Source organism: Lissotriton helveticus, chromosome 9, assembly GCF_964261635.1.
Source record: "Lissotriton helveticus chromosome 9, aLisHel1.1, whole genome shotgun sequence".
In the NCBI taxonomy this organism is placed as follows: domain Eukaryota; kingdom Metazoa; phylum Chordata; class Amphibia; order Caudata; family Salamandridae; genus Lissotriton; species Lissotriton helveticus.
This window is the reverse complement of record NC_136070.1, coordinates 771,519,156-771,540,740: the sequence shown is the minus strand read 5'-3', so window position 1 is coordinate 771,540,740 and position 21,585 is coordinate 771,519,156. Positions and strand designations below refer to the sequence as shown.

The window sequence follows — 21,585 nt, the reverse complement described above, 5'->3', positions numbered from 1 at the left end:
AACAGGCAAATCAAGTCAGGCTCCCGTGGAAGCATATGGGTGTGTTCAGGTAGCCAGAGGCGAGGCAGGGTAAGGGGGCTGAGCAACGTGGCTGGATCTCCTAGGGCAAGATTGCTGAAGGGAAACTTATTGTGTGTAATGTGGAAGCTTCACATTCCAATGTGAAAGGTCCCGGGCAGGCCAATGCTCTGCCTCACTAAATACTGCTCAGCCGGGAGCGCGTAAGCCTGGTGAGAGGTCCTAAATACCCTAATGGGTTCAACCACTTGTCTAGTGGTTGCGGTGCGATATGGCCGTAAAGGTGCTCTGGGGGCAGGTGAGTGAGGGAGATGGGAACTTGAGGAGGGAAGGGTGTCCCAGGCATCTGGGCTTAAAAGGTATTCAAAAGAAAAAGCAAGGGGCAAATTGAAATATACATATTTACAGACATTATTATTTAGAGATTAGCACTTCCACTGCCATGAGAACAAAGAGGCAATCAATTTACAATGCCAGGAATACAGATAGAATTTCATTTCAATTGGAGAAAAGCAGAAAAATGCAGGCATTGATGTTTTTAGAGCTGCTGTGGACAATGAGAGCATGGATCTCCAGGTATATAGAGCATTTGAAAATAGTTAAAACGTGTCTAGTCAGTTAATTGAACTATAAACATGGAAAAACCATAGTGGCATAGACTCCGTTATGAGTAGCAAGGAAAAAAGGGCAGAGTTATGGCCATGCTCTAGGGAAAAGGGAAGGTTGTGTATGATAGAAGCCTAAGTGTAGACATTATTGTGCCACTCATCCAGTGTGTTGAGGCCCTCATTAACCGAATTGCAACATGTGATCCAGCGACATTCGCATCTTTGCAACAGAAGTGAGAGATCACTGCCCGCAGTGGAGGGGATGGTTGATCCGTCACTTGGCAAATCATGTCAGTCTCTGAATGGTTCATGGCAATATAGTGTTTGTATATACAAATTCATCTACGATCCAACAAGTTTTGAAATACCATGAAAGACCAGGACTTTAACTTTTGCGGACACTCGTTTTCCTTAAGGAATGCACACAACAGCAATTTAGCACCACAAATACACAACCTGATCTCTACAATTTTCACATGCACAGGTGCTTCCGGATAAATTCACGGAGTGAATGATCCCCTTGGTTTCCCATCCAAGAATTATTGTGGCATTGTGCCAATACATTTGCGGATAAAATCTGACAGTGTGGTGACGTGCACACAGAAGTTCAAGATTTAAACTAAGTGTCAAAGGTTTCCAGTAGTGCAGTGACACGCACTACTGCTACACATCGCTGACAGTGTGGTGACACACACAAGGAAGTTCAGGTGTTGTATCGGCTAGTAAGGTTTCTATTAGCGTGGTGATGAGTACAGCGGAAGTTTGAAAGCACTGTGATGCGCATATCAGGAAGTTCAGGAGTGAAATTGATCAGCCATTGTGTTAAGTGTAAAGAAAGCAATTTTGATCCACAGTAGTAAACTAGTATATTATTGTGTTTTCTCTCTGTATTTTTCAATATTATTGTAAATATTTTGAAGAAAGGTAGAAACCAAGAATTTTTAATTGCCTGTAAAACAGTACATATAGAAACAATGCAGGCAGTTAATCCATCACCACCTTTCCTAGATACACCGGGTGAACCTCTTATTTTAAGGCGTCAGTGAATCAATGCTTTCAAAACCTATTCAGAAGCAATTGGTGCTCATAGATTTAGGCCAGAAAGAAAAAGTATATTTTCCTCCATTGCAGGATTTGAGGGAAGGGCAACAGTCAAACCTCTTCCAGACCTTGTATTAGGACAGTAAGAAGAGTTGGATGAATATCAGGAAACCATCAAAAAATTAGCAAATATGTTTAATGTTGAACCAAGTCTGGTTATATTACGCCATCCATTTGTCAAGAGTACAGAAGGTAGGGGAAGACGTTGATACCACTTAACTGATTTAAGGAAGTTAATTGCAGAGTGTGATTTTCAAATATTTTGTGATAATTAGTGTGTGATCAATTCATCAGCCACTGTTCAGACAGAGCCAGTCAGCAGAAGTTATTTTTAGGAAATCCCTCTCTAGAAGAGAGTATAAGAATAGCCAAGAATATTGAAATAGCCCAGAAATCCAATAAAGAGTTGGATAAAAAAGAGTTTGAGTCGGTTAATCCAGTACATTTGACTGCTGATACCACAAAAAGGAAAAAGATTTTTCCCAGAAAAGTTTTTTCAAACGTACAGCCGTATGGTTTAGGTGTGGCAATCCATGCCATAATAAAAGTGGAAGAACATGGCTGACTAAAAATATAGTAAGTAGGTCATGTGGGAAGCTTGGGCATTTTGAAAAAGAATGCCAGGGACAGAAGAAAACTGAAATAAAGTTTGGGTATGTTAAAGATAACAGTGATAGTGAGTTAGAGAACATGATTTTGGACATGAAAGACATGGTTTTGGTCGTAGGTGATGAAAAGATAAGAACAGGAGATTCTTCGGATTGTGGTGATCCTTATGTGAATGTAAAGCACTACGAAGAACTACGAAGCACTACGTCTTCTGGTTGATTGTGGGGCACGCATTACATTGATTACACAAGCTCCATTTCTAAGTAATTGGAAGAACGGACAGTTGTCGCCGCCGGATCGTGCGCCGTTTTCTTATGAAGTTTGCAGAATAGATTTACCTGGTTATTTTGAAGATGTCTTGGAATTCAAAGGTAGATGCATCCAGGGCAAAATATATGTTGCAATCAAGGGGTTGAACATACTTGGGTAGTTCGGCCAAGGTCTGTTTGATATGATGTTGTGTCCTGGTGCTAAAGAACAGGTTTTAGCTGTAAGAGATTCTAGTTTTGTTGAAGAACCTTTGAACAATTACCCCAAGGTGTTTTGCAGGAGAATTAGGAAGCATTAAAGGATTTAGGCATAGAATAAAGGTTAAGGATGGTGCAGTACCAATCAAGCACAAGATGAGAAGTGTTTCTTTTAGTGTGAGGAAAGATTTAGAAAAAGAGCTCACATTGCTATGTGATAGAGGGATAGTCTTACCAATAGAATCTTCAATCTGGCTTTCTCCACTGGTAGCATGGAAAAAGAATAACAAACAGAGTATGTGTAGTTCTTCAAAGTCTAAACAGAGAAATCTGGATAGATTCACATCCACTTCCCAACATCACAGAAACGTTGTCCGTGGTTGACAAAACTTAATTTGGCAGCTGTGTACCACCAAGTGGAAACGATCCTAAATCAAGACACCTTAATGCTTCTTATCTCGCTATCAGGAATGTTTCAATATTGTTGTATGCCGTTTGGCCTAACATCAGCTGCATCAGTGTTTCAGTGCCTCATGGTGAATCGGTGTGTCCATCTTTCAAGATGGCATTCTTATTCATGCCCCAGAGAGAAAGACCCATGATGATATTTTGTCCATTTTTCAGAGTCAGAGGGTAGTCTTGAAATGTGAAAAATGGGAATTCCGCTAACAGTCTGTGGATTACTTGGGGCACATAATTTCCAGCACAGGAGTCCAACCAAGACTAGGTTTAGTGAAGGCTATTTTACAGGCACCCCCACCTAGTGATAAAACTGGTGTGAAATTGTTTCTTGGATTAATCTTTTGTATTTGCTGTTTATACCTCATTATGCCACTAGAATCAGACCGATCTCTAATTAGTTAAAAAGAAAAAACATAATTCAAATGGGATAAAGATTTTGAGACAGCTTTCGAATGGTTGAAAAAATAATTGAGTGAGGTTAAAGGCATATGATCTCACTGCACTGTAGATGCAAGTAGCCATGGTTTAGGGGCATTTTTGACACAAAATGTTGACAATTAAAAACAAACAATAGGGTTTGCATCGAGGGTGCTTAAAAATACAGAGTTACACTACTCAGTCATTGAAAAAGAACTTCTGGCATGCTGGTGGGTGATTGAAAAATGTAGATGTTTTTGTGGGGTAGGAGTTTTACTATACAAATGGATCAAAAACCTTTCTTATACATATTAGCAGATACATCTAATAGGAACAATACTCCCAGTACAGCCAGATTGCCCCCAGGTTGCTACAGTTTCAGTTTAAATTGAATATATCTCTGGTGGGAAGAATATGAGAGCAGACTTTCTCTCACATTTTCCTATAAATGTAGGTGATATAGAAAACAAAAAGACAAGTTCAGGTTCTTGTGACGATTAAGATTTAGATGATTGCATAATAGAGTAATTCGAAATTAAAAATACGTCTGTTGTTTCAGAAGTGTGGAATGCTGCTGAACAAGATAGTGTCTTGAATGTATAATCAAATTCAGAGTTGAGGGATGGCCAAAAGAAAGGAATGTGGATGTGATCATACAACCTCATGTCAAGGTATGTGATGAATTGTCAGTAGAAAATGGTTTAGTAAGGAGATCAGAGAAAATAGTCCCTCCTCAAAGGGTGAGAAGTATTCTGTTATCAAAGGCGCATGAAGGGCATTTTGGGGCCACTCTCATGAAGCGTAGAGTAAGTGAATATTTTTGGTGGCCACAGATGGATAGAGACATTGACAGTATGGTACTTGATTGTGTAATTTGTTCCAGAAGTGACAAGGTATTACAACCATCTACTCCCCCTTTGACTCCATTCCGCTTCCTTCAAAACCCTGGGAAAAATTGGGGATCGATCTGATGGGACCTTTTCATTCTCTATCTCATCACTAATGGTTTGCTCTAGTACTAGTTGATTATTACTCAAGATGGGCAGAAAGTACATATATTGGTGAACCAGATTCCAAAGCAGTTTTAGATTTTTTTTTTGTTCAAATCATTTTTATTAGACAAGAGGAAAGTAAGGAAAGGAAAGCAAATGTAAAAACAATAATACAAACAATCATGTCATTACATTGCAGAGGTCAAAGAAAAATAAAGTAACACAGAGTATGATCCAGAACCACACCTACATAACTGAAAAATGGACAAGCGTAAGGATGGTATTGATACTTGAGGTGACATTATACACAATAAATGCATTATGATTGGTTATGACAACCAAATTTACAGTTCAGCAATACAATGATACAATACAACATCCTAATGATCTCAGTGTGGACTTGACTAACAGTTGGTTTTCAAAAATATACAATGTATAAACAACCGTCATGCTCATGTGTCTAGTTATATAAGATATGGGTTGTGCAACCGCAATGGGGCTCAACAAACAATGTACAGGATCTTACTGTTAATATATGGTCTTGTGCTGGTCCATTGTCGAATACCTGCGTGCTATTCGTGACTTATCTCCGGATGGCTACTTGTCGGCGTTTTTTTAGGCGCCTAGCGAGTGATGGGCATACTACGGCGGGTCAAAGTAAAAGGAAGGTGCGTCCAGAGAGGTCCAGAGTCTCTTGCTGGTAACTTGCCACGGGGAAGAGTTTAGAGCAGGATTATCTATTCCTCTGATACAAGATAACCACTCCTTCCAAGCAGTGAAAGAGACCTCTGAAGCTGCCTTCCAGTGACAGAGGACAACTTTGCACGCCAGGGTGAGTAGCAGGTCAAGGAGTTGGCGATCGTGGTCTTTTACTAACAATGGGTCGATGGCCCCCAGAATTAAGTAAATGAATTCCCTCTTCGGTTTGATGTTGAATATGCGTTCAATATAGTCAAAGACGTTGGACCAGTATTTATGTAACAGAGGACAATGAAATAGCATGTGTAACAGGTCACCATCAGTTAGGGAGCAATTCCAACAAGTGGGGGTCTCTCTTAGATTAAGTTTAAACAATTTTTGGGGGGTCCAGAACACTCTATTGAGTATCATGTATTTGGTTTGCGAGAGGATTGGTGATACTTTGTGTGTGAGGGCTGAAGCACGGATCTTATCCCAGTTAATAACTATTCCGGTATTGTTAGGTTCTGCTTCCCATTTAAGTTTGTTTCGTCTAAGTGATTTGCTCAGTGTCGGCGCGAGCAATTTGTAAACTTTAGATACAAAGTGACCTGAGGATTGTAGGTGAGGGAGTGTCGATTTTAACCACGGTGTCGACAGTGTGAACGTGCGCGTGGACATAGCTGACTTTAGTTTTAGGAATGCATAGAAGTCAATTGGCTCAAGGGAATGTTTAGACTGGATCGTTGAGAAAGGTAACGGCATGTGTCCGTCGTAGAGATCCGAGACCACGTTGATTCCTTTGTCTGACCAATGTTTCCAAAAAGGGGACGAGCCATTGATCTTTATGAGTGTGTTACACCATAGGGATGAGGAAGCGGACTTCCTTACCTGCAGGCCGGATTTATGTGTTAGGTCTAGTCTGAGAAGAGCTCTTTTGGTGTTGAGCATGATGTACTTAGAGTGCGTGAGGTGTGACAAGTCCATGGTGAGTACCGCTGCGAGAGGGGCTTTGCCTATGACAGCCTTTTCAATATTGATCCACAACGGCGTGTAGCCAGGTGCTTCATTGAACCAGGAAGCTCCTTGTTTACATAAGAAAGCCGTTTGATAGTTTCTGAAGTTGGATAATCCTAGCCCACCTTTTTGTTTTGGGAGTTGCAATTTTTACATAGAGATTCTGGGTTTTTTCCCCTTCCATAGGAAGTTACTAAATAATTTGTCTATTTTTTGTAGAAAGTCCTCTGTAAAGGTCATAGGGAGCATGCTTGCCATATAATTGATTAAGGGGGTGACCATCATCTTTAATGTCTCCGCTCTACCCCACCATGACAAGAATTTTGGAGACCACCCTTCTAGGAGCTTCTATACTTTCTTGAAGAGTATATCTTCGTTGATTTTCAGTGTCATGATTAGGTCTTTCTCAAACTCCAGGCCAAGGTATTTGAAGCTCTTCTGTTGCCAGGTAAGCCCAGAATCGCCTAAAATATTTCTATCACTCATGTTATTTAGCATTTTCACCTCAGTTTTGTCCTTATTCAGGGAGTACCCGGACACACAAGAGAATTCCTCAATCGAGGAGAGCAACGCAGGTATAGCTCTATCAGCCTGTTCACTGAGGACTAAAACATCATCAGCATATGCCGTGAGTTTGATAATGCAGTCATTGAATGGAATTCCAGGGATGTCAGCATTCTCCCGAATTCGGTACAGGAAGGGTTCAATTGCCAGGAGGAACAGGGATGGGGACAAGGGGCATCTCTGTCTGGTCCCTTGCTCCAGTTTGAAAAGTGAGGAGAAAGCTCCACCGGCCCTCACTCTAGCAGTGGACAGGCATAAAGTGACATTACCAGTTTAGTAAAAAGAGGACCCAACTCAAATTTATGTAGTACCGCTTCCAGGTATGTCCAATCCACCTTGTTGAACGCTTTTTTCTGCATCGAGTGTTATCGCAGCAGTGGGCGTGGAGAGGAGCTTAGCCTTTTCTATCACGTGAGCTAGGATTCTGGTATTGTCACTTGACAATCTATTTTTCAGAAAGCCGGCTTGTGAGGGGTGGATTAAGAAGGGCAGTACTTTCTGGATGCGTTTTGCAAGGATTGATGCCAAAAGCTTACAATCCAAGTTTATTAACGAGATGGGTCTGTAGTTTTTGGGGAGTTTTGAGTCTTTTCCCTCTTTGGGTATCACGTCAATCACTGCCTCGGCCATCGTTCCCTTTACCTCTCCCGTAAGACTAATCTCACTAAACGCGTTCAGAATTGGTTCCGTAAGCGTGTGTGAGAAACATTTATAAAATGTTACCGTAAATCCATCTGGGCCAGGGGCTTTCCCATTCTTAAGAGACTTGATCGCACCTGCAACTTCTGCCTCAGATATCGGTTCGTTTAAGCACTCTTGTTCTGAGGGGGTAAGTGTTGGTAGTGCGCACTTGGAGAGGAAATCCACCACTTTTCCTTTATCCACATTTATATTCTTGGCATAAAACTTCTCATAGAAATCTTTGAATAAATCGGCAATTTTATTGGGGTCCGAATTGGGGGTGCCTTTGTCATCTAGTAAGGAATTGATCGCGTTCTTTTGAATTTTAAATTTAAGGTAGGCTGCTAATCCTTTTCCCGCCTTATTAGAGTCACAGATTTGAAAGCGTTCCTTTCTGTCTAGCCAGACTCCTGCCCTTTCACTCACTAGTTTATTATAGGTATATTTCCGGTTGGTCAGTTTTAGAATTTTTAAAGGAGCGTTTCATGTGGGAGGGGTTTACTGAGACAGTGGTCTCTGATAGTGAAGTCCAATTTGTTTCAACTGAAGTAGAAAAATCTTTCATAGCAAGTGGCATCAATCATCTCAAAAGTTTCCTTTACCATCCCCAAACCAACGGCACGGTTGAGCGCCAGAACAAAGTTTTAGGCAAATGTATTAATTGGGCAATTGTACATAAATGTGTGTTACCAGTAGCTGTGAGGACCATGCTCTGGTTTTATAGAACAACACCACATTCCACAACTGGTGTTTCACCATTTCAACTATTTAGAAGTAGAAAACCTTCAACTGAGTTCAAGCTAGCTTGGATGTCTAAATGGCTTAAAAGAATTTGTCTTTGTCTGAGTTAGACATAGTTGAAAGGAACAAGGTTGAAGGTGGACAAGTTAAACAAAAGATGTTTTATGACAAAAAGAAGAGTGTGTCTGTGAATTTTTTTGAAGTGGGAGATGTTGTACATATTAAGAAGGTGTTTTTTGTAAAAAAAAAAGAAATTAAAGGTGAATCAAAATATTCAGAGCCTATGAGAATTGATAAGAATAGTGGTAATGCTGTGCGTGCCAGTGGATGTAGCTGGTGGAACATGAATAAAGTTATAAAAGAGTTGATACGAATATGTTATCCGAAGGTCTCCAGGACACATGAACTGTAAGTGGGGAGATTAGAGAAATGAGAGGGAGAAAGAGAGAGAGATTGTTTAGGATGGGAAATATTCACTTATGACAAAGTATGTTATTTTATTGCCAGTATGAAATGTAAGTAGTGCATTGATGTTTTTTGTATAATTATATATATTTATTTATGATTATTTATAGAAAGTTAATACTGTCTAATAAGATTAATAAGGAATGTATTTTTCCATATATGGTATTCTCCAGAGGCACAGTTCATCTTACATTTCCTCAAACACTATGTTATTGTGTACATTATGTTTTCTGTTTTCTTATTTTGGTTGGTTTATTATTTGTGTAAGGTAAAGAAACATGTAGTATGTTGCCTGCGCGGGTATTCCCCGTGTGAGCATTGTATGGTGCCATGGCTTGTGGAGGGTCTGTCTGACGCAGTTCGCAAAGCCGACAATGTCAGTTGAGAAGACAGTCATGAGCTGACGACACTGGATGGTCTGTGGGATGATGTACTATGTGTGTATTAAATAAAATACATCTCAATCAATCAAAAATTTGTAAAGCACACTACATACCCGCGAGGGTCTCAAGGCGCTGGGGGGGGGGGGCGCTACTGATCGAACTGCCAGGTCTTGAGTATCCTCCTGAAGTTCAGCAGGTCTTGGGTCTGTCGTAGGCTCAGTGGGAGGGTGTTTCATGTCTTGGCGGCGAGGTGGGAGAAGGATCTCCCACCGGTGGTTGTTCTTCGGATGCGCGGGACGGTGGCGAGTGAGATCTAAGTTAACCACTACCAACCACTACAACCACTACCTTATTGTGGTTACTACAGATTCTCTCTGTATTTCTGGCATTGTAACTTGCTTTCCTGGCTGTGCAATTGCTTATCTGAAAATATTTAAATAATGGCTGTAAATATGTATATTTCAATTTGCCCTTTGCTTTTTCATTGGAATACCTTTTAAACCCAGATGCCTGGGACCCCCTTCCTTCCCTCACGTTCCCATCTCCTTCCCTCGCCTGTCCCCCAGGGCACCTTTGCGCCCATATCACGCAGCAACCACGTGACTAGTGGTTGAACCCATTAGGGTATTTAGGACCTCCAATCAGGTAAGTATGCTCCCATCTGAGCAGCGTTCAGTGAGGCAGAACGTCGGCCTACTCGGTACTTTTCACATTGCAATGTGAGGCTTCCACATTACACGTGGTAAGTTTCTCCTCAGCAACCTTGCCTCGGAGATCTCTCCACGTTGCTTAACCCCTTTTCCGTGCCTCGCCTTCATGTGGAGTGGCTACTTGAACACACTCATGTGCTGTCATGGGAGAACGGCTACATTTGCTCATCATTATTCACCGACAGCGGTAGTCATGCATGTGTCAGGAACCAGCTGCCCTCAGCATGAGCAGTTGTGTCACAACACCCGTCACCGACCCAACCCTCTCTCTCCCTTACAGCCACAGATTATGGAGCGCCTCTGGGAAGAGCAAGGCGAATACCCGGAAATGCAGAACTGCCCCTTTAACACCCTACAGCCGGACGAGTACAGCCCGCCCCCTGGGGGTGGGATTCCACAACGTCAGCCCAGGATAGGATGGTCTGGAACCACAATGGGAGTGGTGATCCCCGGAAGGAAAAGGTGGGCGACAGCGAAACCACTGAGACGGGACCGGGAAGAAAAGCACCTGAAGACGGAGGTAGAGGTGGGAACGACCTGAACGAGGGAGAGACGGAGAAGCCCTGAGGCCAACGATCCAGTGCAGCGCCGAGCCACGTGGCTCCAACAGGTACGAGCGCGCCTCTTGGGAACAGGGAGGAAAGTGGGGACAGCACCAGCAAGGGCCGCGCAGACTTCGGCATCCTCGCAGTATGCAGAGGTTGCGAACTATCCCGCTGCATTTTGGTGACGGTTTACCCCCTCCCTCTTTTCCACTCACTACCTCAACCAGGCGGGTGATTGTATCCTCACTCCCTTCCCCACATAAGTGCTGCAGCAAGGCACTAACGTAGGTACTTTCTTTTCTTTTCATCCATCGGTGTCTTGGAGCCCTGGAGGGAGACCTGAGAATGAGACGCCAAGGAGGGAGAAGAGAAGATCCCCTGAAGACAACATCGCCATCAGAGCCTCCATTTGTGTTCTAAATTGAGAGTTGTACCCCAAGACTAAATAAAAAAAGTCTTCTGCTTATCACAGTGTCACGCGTTGTTCCTGCTCTGCCCAACAGCGTGGGTCCTAGGTAATTGCTTCGGCGGCCCGCCTTGCCATTCTAGTCGCGCTGCCCAACCTGTTAATTCTCTGCCCTTTTCCTCCTACTCTCCCTTCTTGTAAGTCTTCCTTTCCTTGGGATGTTTGCCCCAGGGTTCTAACTTCCCTTGTTTCAGAGCCGCATTAATCACCCCTTTTCTCCTTCCCTTCTTTACAGTAAATTGAATAAAGGTTAATTGATTGCCCCATCTCGCGCCTCCAACATCGACCTCCATTTTGGACATTGGTTTTCTCCGGTCGGGTGTGGGACATTTCACAAACCTTGACTAACCCAACATTAGTGCTTTAACCCTGGTAAGAGCTTTCCTTGTACTTTTTGCGGTATCGGTCCTCCAACCAACCCAACCACACCTGTCTCACGCCTTTCCCTCTTCACAGAAGTCCCCCTGCAGGTATAACTTTTGCGCACCCAACATCTCTCTATTTGGATTGGTGCAACTTTGTGCACTTCTCTGGACTCCCAAATATAGCAAGATCAGTGTATTGATATTCCCTCCCCATCTGTGAGATCTTGAATTCCACATTACGCTTCAGATAGTTTACACCTTTAGCATTTTTGTAGTTCCTTCTCTCTTCCCACCCGCTTCCTCCTGACCCTATCCTTTGTCTCCCTCTCATGCTGCTACAGTTAATTGATTCTTGTTATCTTGTCCTGATGATGACCTGAAACAACACAGATCGAAATACTGGTGACAACATTCAGCATATTTACGCCCTTCTTGGCACTTAACATGTTTCTAAAAAAAATATTTTTAAAACCATGCCCTCTCGCTGTTCCACTGTCTTACCTGTCTCACATTGCGCCTTCACCTTGCCACCAGTACTTTTGTGCGCATATATTTTAGATTACACTTACATACGCTGAAATTTAATATTCCTGTTTGTAATTACACTTGCATACGTTGAAATTCCTGTCTGAAATCATTGCCTTTTCACGTATTCAAATACAGACCGCAATATCTAAACCTTGGTGTTTCTCCTTCCATGTCGCCTTTTGTAATTTAATTTACGCTTCAATATTTTTCCTCCAAAAAGTACCTGTTACAACATTGTTGTTTGTCATTAGTGAATTCATATAGCACAGTGGCCACTGCAGGATAAATTTAGCCAAGCTGCATCTCTGATTGGTGCCCTGTGGGCTGGGGACTGCACATTTTGAGCTTTATTACCTGGTGCTGGCCTCCAGTGGCTAAGCCATTAGCTTTCTGGGTATTATTCACTAGAAGAATCATGCTTCATTCCACACCCCCTTGCATCTGGGAAGATTCCATGAATTGCTTCTCCCAGGTACCAACCTTGGGAGCAGATTGCCCTAGTTATTACGTATCGCTCTGAGGTGCTTCGCACAGAGCCTACTCCTCACCAGGCATATTACATCCTAGGGCCCTGTCATACCTTGTTTTGTATGCCTAGGCACCTTGGCCGCCTGACGACTGGTGATCTGACTAAATGGGAGGACGTGGTCATCACATCAGTGGGAGATCTGTTGCAGAACAGCCAGCTGTTTTTGTTAATGCACTGAAGAACAGTTTGATTTACATGGAGAACACTTTCTGATGTACCTGCTATAAAGCGGCTCCTGCTACAGACGCCATTGTCATGCAAGCCCGCCACAATGTATGAGAAGCTGAACTAGGTATCATGCATAATGACAAGGCGTTGGAGAGAGTAAGAGCATATTCACACACCGTCTCGCCAGACTCAACAATTCAAAAAGAACAATTGATGGACAGAATGCAGAACAATGTCATACATTCACCCCAGTACAGAGATCTGGGAATAAATCCCTTGCTCAATCTGCCACTGGATTCAAGCTAGCATGGCTGATGACGGCTGATTAGCCAGAAACCGGTCCCAGGATGCTTGTTTCCGGTCCAGGGAATACATGGCTTGGCAGTTCAGGCTGGACTGTTCCCATGAAACACAGGGTCAGACTGATTTGCATATGGCCATGTCTAAACTAGGGTGACGGAGTGAACTAAAGAATGATGATGGATTAAACCCAGATCAGTTGACTGGGGTGAGTGCTTGCAATGTTCAACACTCTGTCCATCATCCCCTTTGGTTTTGCTTTGTTTGCCCTAAGATGGCAGGGTATGCCCAGACGTGGGTCCCTTGCTCACTCTGCCACTGGATTCAAGCTAGCCTGGCTGATGACGGCTGATTAGCCAGAAACCGGTCCCAGGATGCTTGTTTCCGGTCCAGGGAAGACATGGCTTGGCAGTACGGGCTGGACTGTTCCCATGAGGCACAGAGTCCTACTGATTTGCATATGGCCATGTCTGAACTGGGGTGGCGGAGTGAGCTAAAGAATGATGATGGATTAAACCCATATCAGTTGACTGGGGGTGAGTGCTTGCAATGTTCAACACTCCGTCCATCATCAGCTTTGGTGTTGCTAGACTCAACAATTCAACATAGGGCCTACTTATATCCCAATAAAGACAATAACATGTTCGCTACTGCTGCCACCTCCTATCTCTGTTATGCAGCATCCTCAGCAAATTTCCAACACATGCTATGGGATTGTCCATCTTTTGCGGCCAACTGGTCTGAGGTTGTAGACAGGTTGGCTACTGAAACTGGGTTAGTAAAAAAACTGTTCGGTGGTGTGTGTTCTTAGACTCTATAAATGGCCCAGAATTAATTAAGTCCCCTCCCACTTTCTTGATCGTGCTTTATTCCTTGCTAAACAGGCAGTTACCATGAATTGGTAGGCTGTGCACCACCAGAGGTCAAGTTGTGGCATCCAGTCACTCTCAAGTGGGTTGAGACTGAAAGGAGAGCCATGCGCAGTGAAGAAGTTAGAGCGCTGTGCAAGCACCCTATCGCTGGTCACTGGGGTTAACCTATTGCTCAACATAAAAGAGTGATATAAAAATTGCAATTTGCTGTCATAATTTCTTAATGAAGCTTTGACCAATGCTTTAGGCTGCTCCTACCTTCCAGCCCTGGTGGCGAACTGGGTCGGGATACTGCACTTTTCTGAGCGCTTGCAATACATCAGCCAATTACCTACTTTGCAACTTGGTCCCACCTCCACCTGTCTGTTTGTGCGGATGATCTACGCTATTAATATTCATCTTTGTGCAGCTTGCTTTGTATTCTAAAATGTCAGGAATTATTGTATAAGAAAAAAAATAGGTAGCAGTGTTATATCCTTAAAATCTTCCATTTTACTTACTGTTTCCTCCTTTTTAAACATGGGTACAATCCAGTTTATGTTAAATAGTATCTTGTGTGGAATTGTCCCTGTAACACAACCCAGTCATTGTTATTATTCCCTCCATAATGTGCTAAGCAGGAGAATTTTAAGTCTCAACCTTATTACTTAGTCATTGGATTCCTCAATTTCTGACCTTATCACCTAAGCAGATAAAGCTTAGGACAGTGACTGGTGTGAGGCTTACTGTGATAGACCGAACTAGAAAAGTGTCAGAATCTCCAGTAGGATGGTAACAGTAGGTTATTTTTATAGTTTTATATAACGCAAACTCGACCCAAAGGTATTGGTGTACTTTACATTAGCACCAATTGTATTACATAAGGACACATTCATTTTTAGGTCGAGCCTGGGCAGCGGATGCGCTGCTCTGTGAGGCATGCTGTATTAGAGTATGGACTTGAAGCCCCGCCCACTCTCCGCCCATATTTGTCATTGGCTTGTGTCATTGTCCTTCGTAAATGCTGGTTTCTGATTCGTTAATACGCTTGTTAGTACCTCCCTAGTACCGCCTTTTCTTCATTTGTAGACTCCCAAGAGGACTGGCCCTATTACTTCGGTTGTTACACAGTATGTGTTATTTAGTCTGTAACTACTAGTTTCTTTATTGTGTTTCTCCTACTGCAGGCAAGTCATGCGCACTTTCACTTTCCAAGCAGCTAGGGGCAATGGTAGCTGCTTCTTAGAAATGTAACAGGTCTTGCATTTACAAGAGTTTGAGATATTGGCCTTGTAAATGGCAATGCCTTTTATTTATGTGGTAATTATCAAAACAGATACATTAAAGCATTGCCATTTACAATGAAAATAGCTTAAACTCTCTCATATGAGAGACCTATTGCATTGCCAATACTTGTTTTTATTAGGCACAGTGAGAGTAAGTTATTTGTGTAGAATCACAGGATGTTGAGCCAAAGCTGAGGCTCTGACTTGGTTTGCTCGTTCCAAAGACGACAGCTCTGGCCGTTAAGCCACACCCTGTCCCCACTGAGATTTCAAGATTCTCATTAACCTCAAGGTACCCTGAATATTCTTTCTAGACTGCAAGAATTAGTATAGCTGAGATCCTTAACAGTGGGGATGTGGAATTAGTACCCCTGAATCTGGGCCAATATGAGTCTCATTTGGGGGAAGTACAAACCAGGTGGAAAACTAGTATTGAGGACTGTAATGCATGTACTGCTGGGTTATCCACTTTACACTATGCACCACAAAACACATTTTGGGTAAGAGTTATATCTCCCATTTTCCTCAGTACTCTGCAGTCCGGTTGGGTTCACCAAAGTAAGAAATGTCATTGTTTTATGAGGAACAGATAGTACACAATTTTAAAGTGACCAATGGATTGGTTAATGATTTGTTTATGTCGACACGATGAATTGTCTTTTGTTTAAGAAATGTATTGCTATTCAACCTATTGTTTAAATATGTAGCACAAAGACGCTTCACCAAGAAAGCATTAATGATTTTGGAGACAGTGAACAGTGAAATTGACTGTGGCATAGAATGGTTGTGAGTTGAACTCCCTAAATTTAAGGGTGTTGGGCTCTCATGTATTTCTTAAAACATCACAGAAGCCTGGAATGCCCTGATTTCCAGAATGTTATGGAAGATTGACATTTCCCCACTGGTCTGGTATGAATGTTTTACTTAATGTATTGACATTTGTATTTTATTCCCTTCTCTGTGATGCCGTCATACAATACAAGTGCAAGCAATGTAACATAACAAGAGCATTTGTAATATGGTTGAAGTCAAACTACTAATGATGAAAATACTATTATTTGTGTCTCAGGTGATGATTGCACTATCTGCTCACATTGGACATTTGGAGGCAGAGAAACACAAGCTGAAGACTCAAGTCAAGCGTCTGTGCCAGGAAAACCTTTGGTTAAGGGACGAGCTGGCAAGTACACAGCTGAAGCTGCAGCAGAGTGAACAGATGGTGGCACAGTTAGAGGAGGATAAGAAGCATCTGGAGTTCATGAACCAACTCAAGCAGTACGAACCCAAGGAGGAGCAGGTATTGTGTGTAAGAAGGGCGCAGAAGTAGATCTACACATAGCCATAATTTTTGTTATGGTACTCCTATCTGAGTTTTAAATTGTTTCATGCATCATCATATGGAGACCCTTTCAGCAAATATTAATTGTGAATAAGACACAAGGCAGTAGTTACCCTCATTGAATAAAAGAGTTTAGTTTGACATCAGGTACAGATGGAGCTATCCTACTCTCAGTACATTCGAAAGACATTTGTATTTGAAGAGGAACACTGTAAGGATACAATGCAAATGTAGCAATCTTTAGACAAATAACTTCATTGTATGTTAATTCTACTAGAAGAACTAACCAAGTACCAGGATAGGGAAATCTTTCTTGTACTTATTAGAATGTTATTAGAAATTGAGGCACTTTTATGTGGAGAGGTGTAGTGCAGTGGCCAGGGCAGCTGACTTTGGAGCTCAGGGCTCACGGTTCGATCCCTGGCTCCGGCGGCAGCTCAGCACCATGTGACTCTGGGCAATAGCTCACTTAATTTCCACAACGGCCCCCTGCGCCTTGAGACCGGTAAGGGTGAGTAGTTAGCGCTTAACAAATACGGATTTATTTATTTATTATTAATGTTGTGTTGTAAGTAGACTCCGGTTACGGCAAGTGATTTTAGGGATTTATTCCTAATGGTACTTGCCCTCGACAGACAGAGACCGGCAGGCCCGGATCTTAGGATGAACTGACCAGTCCACTGGACCACTTAGAAATGTAGTTGTCTAACAATATGACATATCTCATTTCACCAGGAAGTGAGACAAATGGTCCAGAAAACTCCAGGGCCAATTTGTTCCAAGGTGCTTCAGGGTATGGACCAGGGGGCAAGGGCGTCTTTCTGACGGTCCAATGTTTATCAGAAAGAAGACACTCTGGGTATTTATCAACCACTTGTTTGACCTGACTGTCCAGAGAAGGCCACCAGTGATGCTGATACTCTCAAGGATTGACTATTGAAATAGTCTCATGCATAACATTGCGACAGGTCCCCTGAAGAGGCTCCAGACTCTAAAAAAATGCAGCCACACGGTCCCTTTTTAAAATTCCAAAATATGAATCCGCTAACGGAGCCATTAGGAAACTCCACTGGTTCCCAATTAGACAACATTGCTGTTTCAAACCATTATGCTTAGTCTATAAATCACTGTACAGCCAGGGACAAGTACATTTCAAGGAGAAGCTTAGTTGGTGTATCCCAGGGAGGACTCTCAAATCTGTTTCCATCATGAACCTGACTGTGCCCCCATTCAAGAGGACCACTTGGGGCAGAAAGAGATTTTTCAGGGCCACGGCAGTGCTCTGGAACAGCCTACCATTGACACTAAAAGCCACTCCATCCCTACTCGCCTTCAGAAAATCTTTAAAGACCTGGCTTTTTTCACAAGACTAGCAGACACCTAAGCTCAGCAAGAAGCCAGTTATTGTCCATCTAATTGCTAACTTTACTCATGCAGGTCTTGAATGCAGAGCTCAAGTTAGTTTCTGGTTTTGTTAGTGACACCACAATTTGAGTGTCATCGGCGTATGATGCAAGAGAGAAAACAGAATTTCTGATGAGTGTCGTTGGCGGTGTAACATAAAGATTGAAGAGTGTAGGACTCAGGGCTACGCCCTGGGAGACTCCACAAGGCAAAGAGAAAGGCCTTGATGAGATGTTGCCCAGTAATACACTTTGTGAGAAAGGATTGAAAGAGATCTAGTACAGTGGCCTTGATCCCAAGGCTTCGCATAGGTCAACCAGGATCTCATGGTTGACCATATTGAACCCTGCCGAGAGGTCCAGAAAGACCAGAGCCCTTGTCCCTCCATTATCCAACCTTTCTCTGATGTCTTCCATTGCTATTATCAAGGCAGATTATGTACTCATTTTTTTCCTGAAACCATGCTAAGTATCATCCAGAAGAGCGTTTTCCTTTATGTACTCTGAGAGTTGCTTATTTATCACCTTCTTTGCCAATTTGGCTGTGATGGGGAGTCTTGATGTGGGCGATAGTTGTTCTGGTCCAGTTCATTCCGGTTCTCCTTTTTTTAACAAAGGCTGAGCAGAGGCCAGTTTCCAAATAGAAGGAAAAATTCCCTCAGCAAACATCTTGTTAAAGATTTGCTCAATGTCTTGTGCCATTTGTGTAGAGATCATGTGCATTATTTTAGGAGGGCAGGGGTCTTGTGGGGTGCCCGATTTAATCAATGGGATTAACTTTGTGAGTTGTTCTGTTGAGGGGGGGGGGGGGCTTGGAAGTGGAAAGACTAGCTTGAGCTAATGTTGCAGTTGATGGTTGTCCGTCCGATTGGCTGGCCGTCCTACCCACATTTAATTTATGAACATTTTTTCGGAACCTTTTCTTGAAAAACGTTGGCCAGGATACAGGTCTTGGTGGTGCCCAAATGTCCTTGATGTGCTTTGGATATGAAGGACTCACCTGGCTTGAAAGAAGGAGCATGTATATACCCTCTCAGGACCAAACCTTTGAACAAAGACAGTTCACCGGCTACCTGAGCATAGGTCTTCAAGTCACACTGTAAACATCTAATTTCAGGCCAACTCTGAACTATATACATACTGACCTACTTAAGGGTTTCATCCTTTTGTAAGGCATTATTCCATTCCTCCTCGGAAAACATGGACTCATCACCCAGACAGGCCTGTACAGCATCCACATATGCAACACAAACATCATCATCCATTTCAAGTTCTTCATCTAGTTCAGGCAGAGGCATACGAAAAAGGCAATCAGCTTGAAAATGTTTCCCTCCAGCCACATGGCTTATGTTAAACGTATATTCATGCAACTTTGAAACTAACCATGTAAGCCTTGCGGACACGTTTTTATGAATCCTCCCTGTGAAAATGTAAATGGGAGGCTTTATGATCTGTTTGTAAATCAAAATGACGTCCCCAGACATACATATTAAAATTCTGAACTGCCTAAACGCATGCCTGGACCTCACGCTCAATCGTGCTATACTATCGTTCATATTTCTTAAGAGACCTAGTAGCAAATGCAACAGTTTATTCTCTGTCTCCTTTCCTCTGGCTTAAAACTGCTCTTAGACCACAGAGGCTGGCATCTACAGTGATAAGGGGCGTGCAATCCTCCCTGACAGTAGATAGTGCTGGTGCTCTCACAATCAAGTCCTGCACTTTGTTTAAAGTAGTCTGCATCTCCTACCCCCAAATGAACGTCTGCCCTTTTTGCAACAGAGGTCTGAGAGTTTTTACTACTACCGCATATCCTGACACAAACCGAGCGTAATATTCTGCAAGAGCTAAAAAGGAACGTAGAGCATCACAATCAGTGGGCGCACTGGCATCTTTAATAGCCTTGACCAAAGAGAACTTTAGCTTGATTCCAGTGTCATTGATGGTAGGACCCAGTAATCCAAAACCTTGGTGGCAAATTAGCATTTATCTTTTCTGACAGTCATGCCTCTGTGGTTGAGTATGGACAAGACTTTATCTAGAATGCAATTATGTTCCTCTAACGACTGCTAACATCAGAATATCATCCTGATCTGCTTGTACCTCTTTAAGATCAGAAAACAGGGCATTCATGGGGTTTTGGAAAACACTGGTGGCTGATGCTTGTTAGTCCCTCCTTAGTACTGCCTTGTCTTCATTTGTAACCTCCCATGGCTACTGGCCCCTTTACTTCGGTTGTTACACGGCACGTCTTATTTAGTCTTGTAAGTATTCTCTCTTTATTTACTTTGGTTGCAATTGACGGACTCGTGCTTAACTGTGAATATCGTAAGCTAAAGTGCTGGTGCTGTAATTGCTTTTCAAGTTAAGAAATAGATTTTTTTTCAATTTCTTTACTTTTGAAACGATTGTGGCACTGCACTTTAGCTTAAGATATTTACAGGTAAAGCGTGAGTGGGGCAATTGTAACCAAAGTAAATAAAGAGAAAAAAAAGATGTGCAGACGCTATTTTTTTTTCTTTATTTACTTTGGTTACAATCGCTTTAGCTTAAGATGATTACAGCTAAAGGACGAGTGTCACAATAGCATTCAAATGCTGGTTTATGGGACAGGAGCAGAAATAGTAGTAGTAGGCACAGAGTAGGCACAGAGTGTGCGTAAACATTTCGTTGTAACTTCAGTATGGATACACTAAAGCCATGGTACTCAAAGTAAGGCCCGCGGGCCGTAGCAGACGTTCCTAGGCGGCTCACGGACCTTTTCCACGGCATAATAATCGTAGCTGGTCTTGGTAAACACAAAAGAGGGCCTCATGAGCATGCACATGCTCCAGCGCCCTCTTTTGTCTTTACTGAGAGCCTGGGTGATGTTGTATGCCTAACACTGGTGGGAAGCAAAGGCCCCTTTGAAGTCAGCTGTTGCACATTCATAGCTGACTTCTACGGGGCCTTCCGAAAGCTCTGCTGCCTTTGTCAATGACGTCACTGCCCACAGCCGGCTGCTTTCTACGCCGTCTGCAGCTTTGAGCACTGCAGTACCTGTGCCTCTCCTCTCCATCCGCAGACAAGTTTATTTTCAAACTCAATTGCAGCTAGCCTGTCCTCTTCCAGGTCAGTGATGGACTGTTTTTTGGCTGTTTGTGGGCCAGTTTTACAGTGTGCTGGGTTAGGTATAAGATACAGTGCCCACACTATTATAAAATGTATGGGTCTGAAAATAGGTAAAACATCTAACCAGCTTTAAAATGTCGATCTTGTGTTATGTATTGTCACTAAAGACTTTAGAATTTCTACAAGATTTTGTTGACTGCTCGCTGGTAAATATACAGCTAGCAAAAAATATACATTTCAGTAGTAGACAGGCAATGGTACCCACAACCCTGCATCAAGCCTCAGTCAAAATATGTGATCTTCTGGTTGTACTTTTTTGTGCAATATTTATGCCTGGTCATAACAGCGACAGTAATACATTCTGCAATACCAAAATGGCACTACGTTGCCGCAGGAATTTTCTCATTGAAGTGCAGGTCATGCTGCTAATTTCCACATATCTTTTTCTTCGTAGCACTTGCTCTGTTTCCTTTTACCACAGGGTGGGAATTCAGTTAGCTGGGAGAAGAGAAGACTGGGCAGACCATTTCCCTCAATTCCTCACAGTATATTGTCCCAAACGTATTGGGGGCGGGGGGTGGCATTCAGGAGCAGAGAATGTAAGCTAAGGGAAGTTACACACTGGGACACTGGGAGAACGTGGAAAGTTACATACTTCTTTGTGACGTGTGAAGTTCCCTGAATTTATCTGAATTTGCAGCTGTAATTATAATTTGCAAGCACATTGTAAGAAGCCTAATTGTACATGCACAGTGTCAGGCCCCCTGCCCTTCCATATCTT

The 21,585-nt window shown here is 42.7% G+C and overlaps 1 protein-coding gene across 1 annotated transcript in view; it reads left to right on the top strand.

Moving 5' to 3' along the window:
- The window catches only part of KLC3 (kinesin light chain 3), a 931,842-nt gene that overhangs the window by 404,546 nt on the left and 505,711 nt on the right, over positions 1-21,585 (top strand). The window contains exon 3 of the mRNA XM_078660896.1: positions 16,021-16,248. Within this exon, the coding sequence (XP_078517022.1) occupies positions 16,021-16,248 (228 nt within the window). The remainder of the gene's footprint in view (positions 1-16,020; positions 16,249-21,585) is intronic.